The sequence below is a fragment of the Dermacentor silvarum genome, chromosome 8 (genome assembly GCF_013339745.2).
Source record: "Dermacentor silvarum isolate Dsil-2018 chromosome 8, BIME_Dsil_1.4, whole genome shotgun sequence".
NCBI lineage: Eukaryota > Metazoa > Arthropoda > Arachnida > Ixodida > Ixodidae > Dermacentor > Dermacentor silvarum.
The window spans coordinates 46218139-46231510 of NC_051161.1; the positions used below are offsets into that span (position 1 = coordinate 46218139).

Genomic DNA, 13372 nt, shown 5'->3' on the forward strand with positions numbered 1-13372 from the left:
TTCTATAGTAGCGTAAGCAGGAACACATACATAAGAATACACAAATACACAAACACGCACATATGTTGCTTTTTTGTGTCCGCATTCCTTTCTGCGCTACTTGATTAGTTTACGATGCCAGGCCGACAAGCCCATAATTGCAACTATCAGTTACAAATCCGTCCGTAATTCTCCCGTTAAACCGATTTAGCGCACGGGAGGATTAGCGGCGGACAGCAACGCACACGCCCTTCTTCCGTGTCTGGCTCCTGGACGGTTGACGACCGGTGCATGCGCGGAGTTGGTAAGACGACGCGATAAGAAAGCCGAGAGCCGATCTCGAATACAAGTGCCGCACGATGACTCTTTTAGTCAGGCTGGACAGCTGCAGAAGAGTGAAAGGAGACTTGTTGCTACGAGAGCGCGCGCGCTCTCGCAGAGAAATAAATACATTGCCTTCCCCCAACCCGGCCGTTTGAAATCTCCGCAATTATTCTTCGCGTAGCTGTAATAAAAATACGGAAAAAATAATTAAAGAGACAAATAATAAGGCCACTGACACGAGGAAGCCGAAATGGAAGCCGTTCTCTTTCCGTGTCGTCTTCGGACGAGCAGGCCCGGAACAATGAAGGCTTTGACAAACAACGGCTATAACAGCGAAGACGGTCGTCGGGCGTCCTTCCAATTCTTGTTTGCTTACAATGCTTAGCAAGGGAACGAAACGAACGACCTACGTATACACTTCACGAACGCTGTTGTACGAAGAAGACGCGTTTCGCATTCCGCGGCAAAAAAACAACTACATGGACGAAACCGAAACAACAAAAGCCGACATCGCTTTCAAAATAATAGGGCCCGACGTCGACTCTCGCCGTCTTGCTTGCTCGTTCCTTCCGATTTCAGCGATCTCGCCGTCTTAGAACTGGCCTCTTCGCGTCACCGTGTTTTATTTTATTTTATGTTTGTTCGAGTTACCCAACGCAGAGCATCCTAAAACGGCTTCGAAGCGCAGTAAATCCTTACTCGATCACGACGACTTCATTCTCGGATGACGACGATAAGAGTGCGAGAGAGGAGACGTGATGGAAAAGTGGGTGGGAGGGGGAGGGGCGGAGACCGCGGCGCCCACCGGACGCCCGCCAAACGTCTGCGTGATATCCCGTGTACGCCATGCGCCCGAAACAACGGCCCTCCTCTCTGAAATGGGAATTCAATGACCCTTCTCACCGTCCATATAAAACGGGCCGCGCGGTGAAGCCTATAGCCCCATACGGCGGTGTTTTTTTTCATTCGCTGCACGCGTCTCCCCTCCCCACGACGACGCTGCCGCTCACGGTGATGATGATGATAATGGTGGCATCGGTGTATCCTGCTTTTTTTTTTTTTTTTTTTTTCAGGTGCACGAGAGGAGGTTAATGGCGGCGGCGAAGCTACGCAATCCACGCAACGCCTTCCCTTTCCACCCCGAAGCGAGCGTTATGCTCTTTCTCTCCTTTGCGATAGTTTCTCTCTCACACACACACTCTCTCTCACAGTTCAGATTCCTAGACTGCAGTCATCCGTGCGATAAAGCTCTATGAAGATAGGAGCTGTTGGCCAAGCGATTCCCAGAGTCTATAGCGTCATCAGCAGGGGGGCAAGGCGGGATGGGGGCTGATGGGATACGGCTGGCGCTGACTCGCTTTCCGCACGCCCTGATGGAAGTGGAATACGCTCTATAGCTTGCTCTGAAAGCAACCTAAGATGGCAGAAACTTGCGCAATGGGGGTCTAGTGACTCGAAAGGAACACCGCGTTGCCCGGGAATCCCAACAGGTGTTTCTTGCACGACGGATATACCATTTCCCACGACGACAAATCGCAGTAGCACGACAAGGCCGCGCTTCCACCTCCACGACGTACCTCAATTGAACACCGGCGCTCCAATGTTAAAGGGTCCCTGAAACGGTTCGGACAAATTTCGTAGGCGTGGCAAGGGCGAATGGTGTATAGCCTACACGCCTAGGGTGCCTCGATGCCACGCTTCTCCGTACGGCCGTAGGCGGCGCTGGGCATCGAGGCACCCTAGGCACCTTATATATACACGCCGCAGCTTGTTGGCGAGGAGACCCCATCCGGGCAGTCTTTGTTATGACTGACGTCGCTTTAGTGTATAAATCCGATCACTCGTGGATGCGCTGTATCGTGTCTTGATGACCGACCACTCTGAGAACTAAGCATCTTGGAATGCTGCCGACATTACCAGTATATAGTCGCATACTATAGAAGGCGACGAAAACACTGCTGGACGTTTATCTTAACCTAAACCCAAGAGTTACTCTATTCCCAGTCCATGACCTCAACCAGACAGCCTAGCAAGCGGTCCCGTGCTTCGCAAGCGAGAAAGAACTTAAAAGAGGACGACTGGCAATTGCCGCGCTCTTGCAACAGGCTTGCGCAAACGGTTTAATGCTGAATTCTAACTACAGTGAACCATTGTTCACGCGTCTTTTACTATGTATGTTTCCTTCTTATCTAACCCTCCCTCTCCCGTCACTCATTGTGGGGTAGCGAACCGAGTTTCCTGTTCTTTTAAACCTTCCTGCCTCTCCACTTTCCTTTGTCTCTATCTCTCTCTGGGAACGCGTCGCCTAAAAACAAAGCAGCAAGCTGAGGCGGAAAGTTTCCGAACAGCATTATTGATTTTGAGAGGAGCAGAGAACTTTCTACGCCCTGATAACTGTACAGGAGATGTGATCCTTCATATTGCTTTCGAGCTGACACCCAAACAAATACTTACAAAAAGAATACAAAAAAAATAAAAAAATAAGTACTGCGACTGTGTAAACTGGTAAACGCCTTTCTCGGCCCATGCGGGCCGAGAAAAGCGTAAATAACATTGCCGTTCTACTGCACTTAGGCATCAAAAATCTTAACCACAGCGAACAATAATTATTACCACACCTTAACCCTAAACCAAGGCTAATATCCCCAGTCCGTGACCTGAACCAAACAGGCAAGCAAGCGGTCGCGTGCTTCGCGAGCCAGAAAGAACTCAGGGGGACGACCGCATTCGCCGCGCCCTTGGCCGTCGTTCTCTTTATTTTCTTTCTTTTCTTTATCCTCTGTCTTTTACTGAGACAGGCTTGCCGCGAACGTCGATCTTCTTTTCTGGCTCGACAGAAAACAGCCGCTAGCGTCCCACCCCCTACCTCTGTGCCTGTCTCTTTCGCTATGCACACTTTTGCTTTCGCATCTCTCCGACGCGACGTTGCGCATGACCATGTCGACCCCCCCCCCCCCCCCAACCCTTCCTCTTCTTCGCCCCCCTTTCTCTCGAAAGCTTCAGAGTCCTCCAAAGGGAAAGCCGCATTCCGCCAGGCATGCCTACACTCTCTACTACCAAATCCGTGCAGCGAAGCCAAAGCTATGGGTCGCGTCGGCCAACGTGAAAGCGAACCAGAAGGGTCTCTCCACTACTGAGCGCCCCTGATCGCTGCCTACGCGCGACGCCGACTGAACGGAAGCGTCACGGAAGGATTAGTGGCGCACAATGGGCGATAGCCCAACTCCTCCCATTCTCTAAAGCACGCAGCCCGCTCTCTTTACTGATTGGTTGGACACGAGCTCCAGCCTCCGCTGCGCTGCACGGGGATGGTGAGACTAGGCATAAGGCCGCGTCCGCTCGCGATTATTGTTGCCGTTGACGGCCCCGATCATTCACTTCTTCCGGCAGGCGAGCGGAAGGCCCCAAATACAAAGTGAAAAAAACAGAGACCATGCAGTTGCGGCTTCCCTCCCAACGCTTCGAGGCTTTTGCTTCGTGCGTGTCGTGCATAGGCATGCAAAGTGCCGGCGCCTCTGCTTCGCACTGTACGCGGCAATGTCCGATGACTCTTCAGGCAATTGAACTGCGCCGTAATGGCTGTCACTTCGATGCATCCTTCGTAATTTGCGTTTAGCCATTCGTGACAGCGAGCCATTCGCGGTCGGCATTAGCCGCCAATGCCTTATCGCAGTCGAGAATGAGCTCCTGACTCGGGTCTGTGGCCAGCTGCGACCGTGTATACACGAAGGGCAATGACCAGCAGGGGGTCGGATATCGAGGACCGGCTTTACACCAGTCACTATACGAAAGGACAACGTGAAGCGAACGACACAAAGTGAAGGCCACGCCAACAAAGACTGCACTACTTGAGAACCAACATATGGTGCCAATTATCCGCATTTGGCTGGCGATCGCCCAGTAAGAGCGGAGGGGGGGGGGGGGGGGGGGGGAGTTATGTAATAATAGGCGGCAGCGTAATTTGATCTCGGAAGGAAGCCGATAAATTAAGGCAGCATCTTCGGCGAACACGCTTGGCCTCACCCCGTTGCCAGCCCAAACTTCGACGAAAATGGTCAAGGCCAGGCGCGGCTGCTCAAGTTGGCCCCCCCAAATCGCGTCAGGCTGCGCATCACTCAGCATCGAGCACGCCCAGATTTCGCTATGCCTGTTCATACCTCCATAGGGACATTCACATACTTTCAGAATTCTGCAAGCTTAACTACCTCCCTTTTCGAGGCAAACTGTTGGACCAGAAAGCTGATCGGAGAGAGAGAGAGATAAACCCTCAGAAGCTCTAGCCCGAGCCACCAGGCAGCTTTTTTCAGTGCGACTCGTGTGCTACACATGGGAGGTGACGTAAGCGGGACATTCAAAAACAAAACGACCGTTTAGCTTAGAAGAACGAACACGTAGCAATAACAAGCATGAACACAGAAATGGCGATCGCCACTCCGATCGAGCCTATGGCGACAATAACGCCGCCACTATTGCGCAAGGTGTAGGGATTGCGACACTCTCGAAACGCGTGAAAGAAGGAAAGAGGCACGAGAAGGCGGACTCGGGTGGGAGCAGCCGCGTTTATACATAGCGTCGTCGCGGTGTACTAGCGGCGGCGACGGTGGGAGACAGGAGCCCCTTCCCGGCATACTAATGCGTTTCTTCCCAGAGATACGATCGCAGATTGCCTGGAACCGATGTCGAACTCTGTATACGGCCGGCACAGCTCTCTTCGCAGAAAGCCATGACTCAGACAAGAACAAGAAGTTTTTTTCTTCTTTTTCTTGCTTTCTGGACCATCGCAGCAAGTCTGAAAGGGGGCACGAGTACTACGTCATATGATAAAAAGAAAATGATTCCGGTATTTTAGCTGCCTTTATATTGATGTTCTGCGTTCTGCCGTCACATTCTTCGTATACAAACTTTTACCGTTGCCGGCCGTCCGTGAAGTACGTATGCTTCTTGGCTACTTTTCAAAGTTCTAACCCGGACTGGCCAAATTTTATACAACTTTAGGGAACTTCATGGCAATCTTGACCCAACAACTCTGGCTGCCAGGCAAATTGTTCTGGAACAAAGGTAATCAGTAAAACCCCGTTAATTCGAATTTCACGGGACAGAACAAAATGTCCGAATTAACCGAATGTCGAATTATCGAGGGTACCAAGAAAACAATAAAGAAAAAGAGCGGGAGTGGTAACAGAGTTAAATCGTTGACAACGTGGTAAGGCAGCAACCGACTACATACGAGTATATGCTGCTACTAGGACAGGCTACACCACACGGCCATGACCGCAGTTATGAGGATATTGGTAACACAACAGGCACAAAATAGAAAGGAAAAAGAAAACTGCAGGCGCCTGAATTCAGCCAGCGAGAAAGTACACGCGTCTTTCGACCCATTTATTCAAACAACCCACGTACGCTGGCCTACTACAGCTATAGTACACTCTACTACGTACAACCAAGCCTTCAGCTGATAGTGAGTCAACAGAAAGAAGCTTACTACTGCGCGCCGTCTGGTGGTCACTCATGCGGCGCGGTCTCAACAGAGAAGCGAAAAAAAAAAGAGAGAAGTTAAATGCCAGGCGCGATAGCTTAAACGTATATACCAGCGAAGTACAGGCGAGAGGTCGAAGGAGGGACGAGGCGCGAAGTCGAGGGAGATTACATCGACGAGCGCACATCGGCCTCGTCTGGGGAGGCGGCCACGTCGAAGCAATGAACAAGCACCAACTTTTACCACTATACTATACAGGACGGGTACAGGCTTGCGCGGGTCGGGCAGGCAGAAAGTGGACGTGCGAGGTCGCCGGGGTTGCGAGGGCATCGCCGACAACTGCGCCCCCTGGCCGAGCGGCATCACGCACGAACGCTTCCGTGCCGCTCCGTCGGCAGCCCCGTCCACACCAGCCTCCAACCGCCCGCCCACCTGTGGCTGTTGGGCCGCCGCTTGGAAGCGCGGCTTCAATTCCGACAGCCGCAGCGCAGCGAAAAGCTGGCAATAAATTTCAAGTTAATTGATTTTTTTTTCATAACCCTTCATCGGTACATGACAGAGATAGAATCCAGTTTCGTTTGGAATCCGCATTCTGGACTGAAGCATCTAGATTAGTTGCAGGTACGATTTCCTGATGCATCTGTCACGATGTAGAGACCTGTAGAGACCGAGACAGAACAAACTCGGTGTTCGAAATGGTGAAAAGCTAAACAGACGTTGCCTATGTACACCGTCTTTATTGCGTTAGCGTTATTTTATTGCGTTAGCAATTATTTGGACACTCCAGGTCCATTTATGCGTTGCCGTGATGTTCCGTATAAAGTCCAAGGGCGATAACATCGTATCCGCGCGCCCTATGCTGTATGTGCGAGTGAAAGCGCGCGAGAGTGAGCCAAACATGGTGGCTAAATCTCGCGCGCGCGAGGGAAGAAAGCGGGGAGGAAGCGCGACGTTTTCCGTCGCGCACTAGGCACGGGAGGCGGGGAGGGGGGTTCTACACCGGCGACGGCTGCGTATGGCGCGACCCTATCTTGAAAGCGACCTGCGATAGGAAGGACAGAGTGCGCCGAGTGCTGATATGATAGGTTTGTGTACGCTGTGTTCTCGCCGCTTCGTTCGCGCTGAAGCGAGAGGCAGCACGAAGGTCAACTTGCTCGCTGCAGTCGGCCGCGCTTTCTCACTCCAGCGTTTTGACAGCGACTGTGCGCGGTCTTCGAGTGAGATGTGTTCATGCCTGCTTGTGACACTAGGCTTGTTAATTTAGTAAGCTAATGTTTACAAGATTATACGGCCGATAAGATTACTATCCTTAGTTCGCAGCAGTTATCTACTAATTTGCCATCGCAATGGGAGCTGTACCTTTCGGGCGAAACTGCGACTTTTTTCTGACATTCGCCCACACGATCATTTACTACCTCACCGGAAAAACACCTTACTTGACAACATGACCCTTACCTAAAGAAATATTTTACTCTCGATTGTGCAATATATAACCATTCTGATCAACTCACGTAGCACTGCATGTTTTCCACAAGAACGGTGGGAACCACGAGCTCTGCACGAAAAAATTTGCGTAGCTTGCACTTGCGGCGCAATGCTAAAGATACAGCGGAGCTGATGTGCACCTATATCTAGTCCTGGCTTTTCGGCAAGGCTAAGCACTACCAAGTCATCCCCAGCACTTTCCTGGAATTTAATTATTATTGATCCATTAGCTAAATATTGGCTATCGATCTGCTAACGCAAGGTATTGGCCATGCATTTGGACTATGGCTAAGCACTACCAAGTCATACCCAACATTTTACGGAATTTATTGATTATTGATCGATTAGCTATTGATTGGCTATCGATGACTAAGCTTGAGTAGTTCCAACCGTGCTTAGCTAGACTTAGCCAGGCTCAGCTTCGCTAGTTCACAGGGGTATGTGCCACTGCGCTTGAACCCTTTCTGCACTAGCACCAGGATCGGCCCATATTTTTTTGTGGGCGACTAACGGACTACCGGCAGGCTTAAACAGCTCCGCTGTTAAAAACTGACTGATTCGCGTCCGTATGGGGGCTGTTAAACATCAGTGACGCCTATCCAGTGACATTTATCTAACCAAGCCCCGCATGTCATCACGCAATGCTCATTAACGCAGGCCTTCGCGAGGCGCGAAGCCCGGGGACGTATATATCGACGTCGCCGCATATTCGCTTGCGAGGTATGACGTCGTACAGCAGCGAAAAAGACGGTCAAGGACTACGGCCTGGGCGCATGCACAAGCGAAACGCCGCGGTCGACTTGTTCCCCGTCGACGTCGCACTGCCGCCCGGTGACCAGTAGTGCAAATCGGGCCGACCACAGAAGGACAGCGCAGTGACTCGATAGTATGCGTATATACAGCCTCCGCCATATATACTTAACCCTAACGCGCATTAGGCGCATTTTCGCTTCTGCGGAGGCTGCTGAATATTCCTGGGTGCACGGGGCTGCCTTGAATGTGCTAGCTTTATGAGTCTTCCAAGTTCCTTCCAAAGTTTTCAATGCTTGCCCCTCACAGCCTCCCCGTTGAAGTTAAGCGACTAGACATGCGTCTTCATTGTTCGTGTTAAGTTTGATGGCAGCTGAACATATTGCAACAAGAGACAAAAACGGGAAACTGTATAGGTTAGAACACAGCATATTTTAGTAAATCGAGAGGACGATCTCACAGTTACTTACCCGCGGTCACCAAACATGATAGGCCTCAGGGCTCAAAACATGATCTTACAGACAGAATAACGCCGACATTACACGAAATGGTCCGAAAGCGCAAACGATAACACGCGTTCTACAACTCGAGACAACCTAAAAATGCTCCGCCCCAAGTACTGCACTGCACCAGGCCTCTGTGCCTCCGCATATCGAAATATAGTTCTCAAGGGACATTGGAAGAAGTTCGTATCTCCCATGACGTCACAGAAATGCGAGAAAGTAATCGGTTGACGCATGCGTACACATTTGCCACTGAATTCCTAGGTTATCACCGAATGTATGGTTAGCCCGTACCTGTTCGCGCTTCAGTTCCCTACGACAGTATACAGCTGTCTGTAGATTTGCCCCATACGCGAATGACATGCATCCAGACAACCAGTTGCAAATTGCGCAGATGCGTAGCAGACGTACGCGCAGCGGGTATGCCATGTTAGCGAAACGCTGAGAGGGCGACAAAAAAGTTTTCTGGCATAAACAGAGCGAGTCCACAGAGGACAGCTGCTGTTTCAGAACCTCGTTGTTGTGTTTGTTTTTGTGTATACCGTCCGGTATTGCAATACGACACCAACAAGAACGACAGTTCTAACCGAGTAGATCTTTGTGGCGTTTATGCAAACTACAAAATACACGGTCCCGAAACAGTTGCAGCAACTCGCGGAGCATCCTTTGAACTTATCACGCATACAATACGCGCTAGCCATCAGTGTCATGTAAACGAAATAGAAAAGAGGCACAACGCACCCTTGCTTTGCATTGAGTGGCGTTGCCTCAACCTGAAGGCATCAGTTGCTCGCCGCCTTAAGGTAGGCGCAGTTTGGACAGCAGCTTAAAAGTGCGCACATGCCTGCTGAAAGTTCTGATATCTGGGCGGAGAGATTGCCGTTTTATGTACAGCTGTTGGCTGCATGCTAGAATAAATGTTGAGGAAAGTAGCGAAACGTAGTTTGTCCTGTGTACGTCATTGCTGATTTCCCGGAAAGTATGAGCCAGCTAGCTCATGCAGCTGAGAACCAACGGCTCGCTGCACGCTTTGTACTGCATGTCAGCGCTAAAGTGGCGTCTTTCTAGGGAGGGGGCCAAGGCGGGTTAACCCCCCCCCCCCCCCCCCCAGGTCTGCCAGTGGTTGGAGCGCCAATAGGCTAGCGCGCAGCAGACCAACTATGGGAGAGGCAGCGCTACAATAGCCCTCAATACGACATTCATTGTTCCGGAGCCCTATCTTCCCACTGGATCCCGCATCTCAATGGCCATTGTGCGGCGACAGAACAAAAGCAGTTGATAAATACGGTGCTCGGGAATCGTAAGTTCATCAACCGACTACGAGAACACTCATCGGGCGATTAAACCCCCTCGTTCGCTCAACGGTCCTTTTCAACCCTCACCAGGTCAGGAAAGGAGGCAGCAGCAGCTCCTCAGTTAGCGGAACACGTCTTCGCCAGACTAGTCCCGCTCCATCACACAACCCACAGTTGTCAGCAGAACGGGAAAAACGCACCGGACACCCACGCGTCTCCAGACTCAATCTAACCGCTCCGCAAAGCGACCCGCCCAAGCGAAGCTGGTTGGCACTTCCATTTTTTATGAGCGCAACTGCGAGTGCCTTCTGCAGCCAGCCAGATGAGTGCGCGATAAAGCCACGGCAGAGATAGAAACGTAAGCCAAAGAGGAAAGCAAAATAGTGAGTCGCAGCATGGCTGACAAGTTACTACAGCACGAGCCTCGTTCCAGATTACGAATCGTGGAAGCAACGCCGGTTGCAGCAGACAGCAGCGAGAAAAAAAGACCCCGGAACAGCGGCGTCGGGTTTCGCTCGCGCTATCGCACGCAGCTTTCGAATGCCCAACGTGTAGCCGTGTAGCACGAGTTCCAACAGCTCTCTCCCCCCGTCGTTGACTTCGCCAAAGTTTGAGCGCAACGGACGGACCCGGCCACCTGGGTGCGGCTATAGCACGTCGAGCGAACGCGCAACGTTCGTCGCAGCTTACGCTGCTACGTCAGCCACGTGAAAGCAGCGCGCGCGATTCGTCGAAAGAAGCGTGTCCCTGAAACGGCGTGCCCTCACAATGGCAACATCGGCCTCACAGACGACGTTGTGAATAGCACGACGCGCCACATTCGCTGACATGCATTCCTACGGGAAAAATAAACCTGTACAAAGTTTTAAACACAACCTAAGCTGCCTCGACCGCATGGTCTCTGGTGCGCCACCAGTAGGCGCTTACTTTAGCATAATTGCGCCTTCTTTCTTTGCGGTGAACTAGATATGCGCGATCACTGCAGTTGCATCGTCGAAGTCTTACAAATACCTTGTACAGAGGGACGCTCGTGCACGCAATCAACGGAAACGACGCCCCTGCGATCACGAACTGAAAAGGTGAACTCCGTACATTCGTAACATTGCCCCGGACGGCAATATGACGGTAACTTGTGCATCGTACTTCTGGACAGCTCGTTTCAATATTATACGCGACGAAGCAGACGATGACACTCACGTATTGGGACAGCCTTGGCGTTGAGCTGAGACACGCTCCTCTCGCATCGGTCGAGCTTATCCTTCAGTTGAACACTCCGTTCGTAGATGATTTTGCACTCGGCGGCGATTCCTTCGAAGATGTTGTCGGCAACGGCCACCAGGCACGCCAGTTGCCGCAGGGTCCCGACCAGAGTCGAGTTCGCGCTCGCCTCGAGTTCGTCGGTGACATTTTTATCCGGGGGTATGGGTTGCCGGCTGAGGAAGACCGGCTCGATGGTCCACTTCACGAAGGGCATCTCACCGCACTGTCGCCGCCGTATCCATTGTCACACGCCACACGACACAACAAGAATCTGGCGCGATTCAAATCGCGCCCTCATGCTCGCCGCTACCGCCACGCCGGGAGGGGGGGCCCGGCGCGCACATTCCGCGGGCCCGCACGAACTGCCGCCAGTGCAGACTTTGCTGCTCCGCGCTTGCGAGCTTGCAGAGGCGCAGGCGGCGCTCTCCAAAGGTGCACCACTCTCGCCCTCTACCTGTTTGACGAGTGCCATCCGATAACGCGGGACCGGCGAAACACGTAGCGCCATCTCTGGGCATTTAGCCGAACTTTCGCACCGTCCGCCGGCTGGTCGCGCCGAGACGCGGAGCCTGGAGCGAACTCGGCCGCAGTCAAGGAATGTTTATAGTTTATCCGTTTCCTTTACTAAGAAATAATTCATACAGAAGTGTGTAGATAAGAATGCCCAATCATAAGTGATTAATACAGGAGCGTACTGCTCGTAATAAACACGCTGCTCCCGCATGAACTGCAAGTTTGTACTTCACACACAAACAGATCACCTCTATAATATCTCATAATAATGACTGGCGTCGTCTGCGAAGTTAGCCGGAACTGCTCCCGCAACATTATAACAAGCAGACAACCAAGCTGTCAAGCCTGCGCTACGCCTTTCTTGTGACGTCCAGACGTCCTGTCATTTGCATATATTTTACAATGTGCACTACAGTTGCGATGTTACATACCTGGCTATCGGATCCAACGTCTGGCTAGCCGATTAGCGTTACTTACAACACAAATTAAAATACTTTAGTTTGTTTGAGCTAGAGTGAAACCCGCCAGTAAAATCGTTCATCTGGATTAAAAATACGTGTGACCAAGAAACACAAGAAAGATTTTGCAATGGCGTGACCTTTCCATGAATGCAAAAATTACGAACAAATACGATGACAGACCGAGATCCATTTAGTAACACCCGAAGAAATTACGGGAAGCCTAAGCCAACGGCGGCGGATAGTCTTGTCCCACCGCTTATTACGACTTCTCAGTTGGTTCAAACGTAAAAGGAAGCTTTAGCTCGGTTGGCACCTATCTCAATACATGTAAATACAGAAATCAATCATTTTTCTCGGCAACCACATCACCGATTTTTTCTGAGATTTGTTACATTTGAATGAAAAAGAAATCGAGTGACTGTAGCAAGAATATTTTTTTAGTGCACCCATCTATTTTTTACAAGAATTATTGAAAATTGCTAAATTAAAAAAAAGAATCTGCGATGAAATTAACAACTCTGCAATGAAAAACGATATCCCAATTATGCAAACTTCACCTAATAATGCACCTAAAGCGAACAAAATTGATGTATTTTACACCCTCTTCGTATATCCCAAATCTGTGAGTAGGACTTTTGTAAGGCCTTTGTAAACACTGTAATAATTTTACGTTGGCTTTAAATTTATAAATCAGATTTGTCCGCTTGAAATGGTTAACAGATGAAGCTTACAAAGCTACGATATCTGTTTTTGGATCCAGATATACGGATCTGTAAATTTCCGCGTCGGCGTGTGATGCGGGCGGCGGAGAAAATCATCCCCATCCCCGACCGCGCAGGCCCTCCACGTGGTGCAAGGTTTTGGTGAACGAAAATTGAATTTCTCACAGTGAAATCCACCAGGAAAATGGTGAAGTACGACTTTACCATCCGCCGTCGGATTCGCCGTCGGATTGTTTACTAATCGGCGTCGGATTATAATTTGAATGTACGAGAAAATCTAATTCTGCTACGAGGAAACTCGAACACAAACCCCCTTTCCAGCATTTTTTTAAAACACAAAACTTTGGCAATTTCTTATTTATTTATTTATTTATTTATTTATTTATTTATTTCAGGTTCTCGATTATTTATTTTTTCCCTAGCGTCGCCAGAATTTAACTTCCTCTGTCAGTTTCACCCAGACCATAGTAAGCGCCTTTTTTTTTCACACATTTATCAAATATGGTTCTTTTTTGAAACTAGGAGTACTGAACACTTTTCCGCATGCGGTGTGTGCTGCATCGATTACCATCAGGGCAACACAGGCATAGCTTTATACATG

General features: G+C 50.4%; 1 protein-coding gene across 1 annotated transcript in view; it reads right to left on the reverse strand.

The window, feature by feature from the left end:
* The window catches only part of LOC119461143 (mucin-5AC-like), a 239650-nt gene extending 228185 nt beyond the window's left edge, over window positions 1–11465 (reverse strand). The window contains 1 exon segment of the mRNA XM_037722351.2: window positions 11013–11465. Within this exon segment, the coding sequence (XP_037578279.1) occupies window positions 11013–11289 (277 nt within the window). The 5' untranslated portion in view covers window positions 11290–11465.
* Window positions 11466–13372: the final 1907 nt, after the last annotated feature.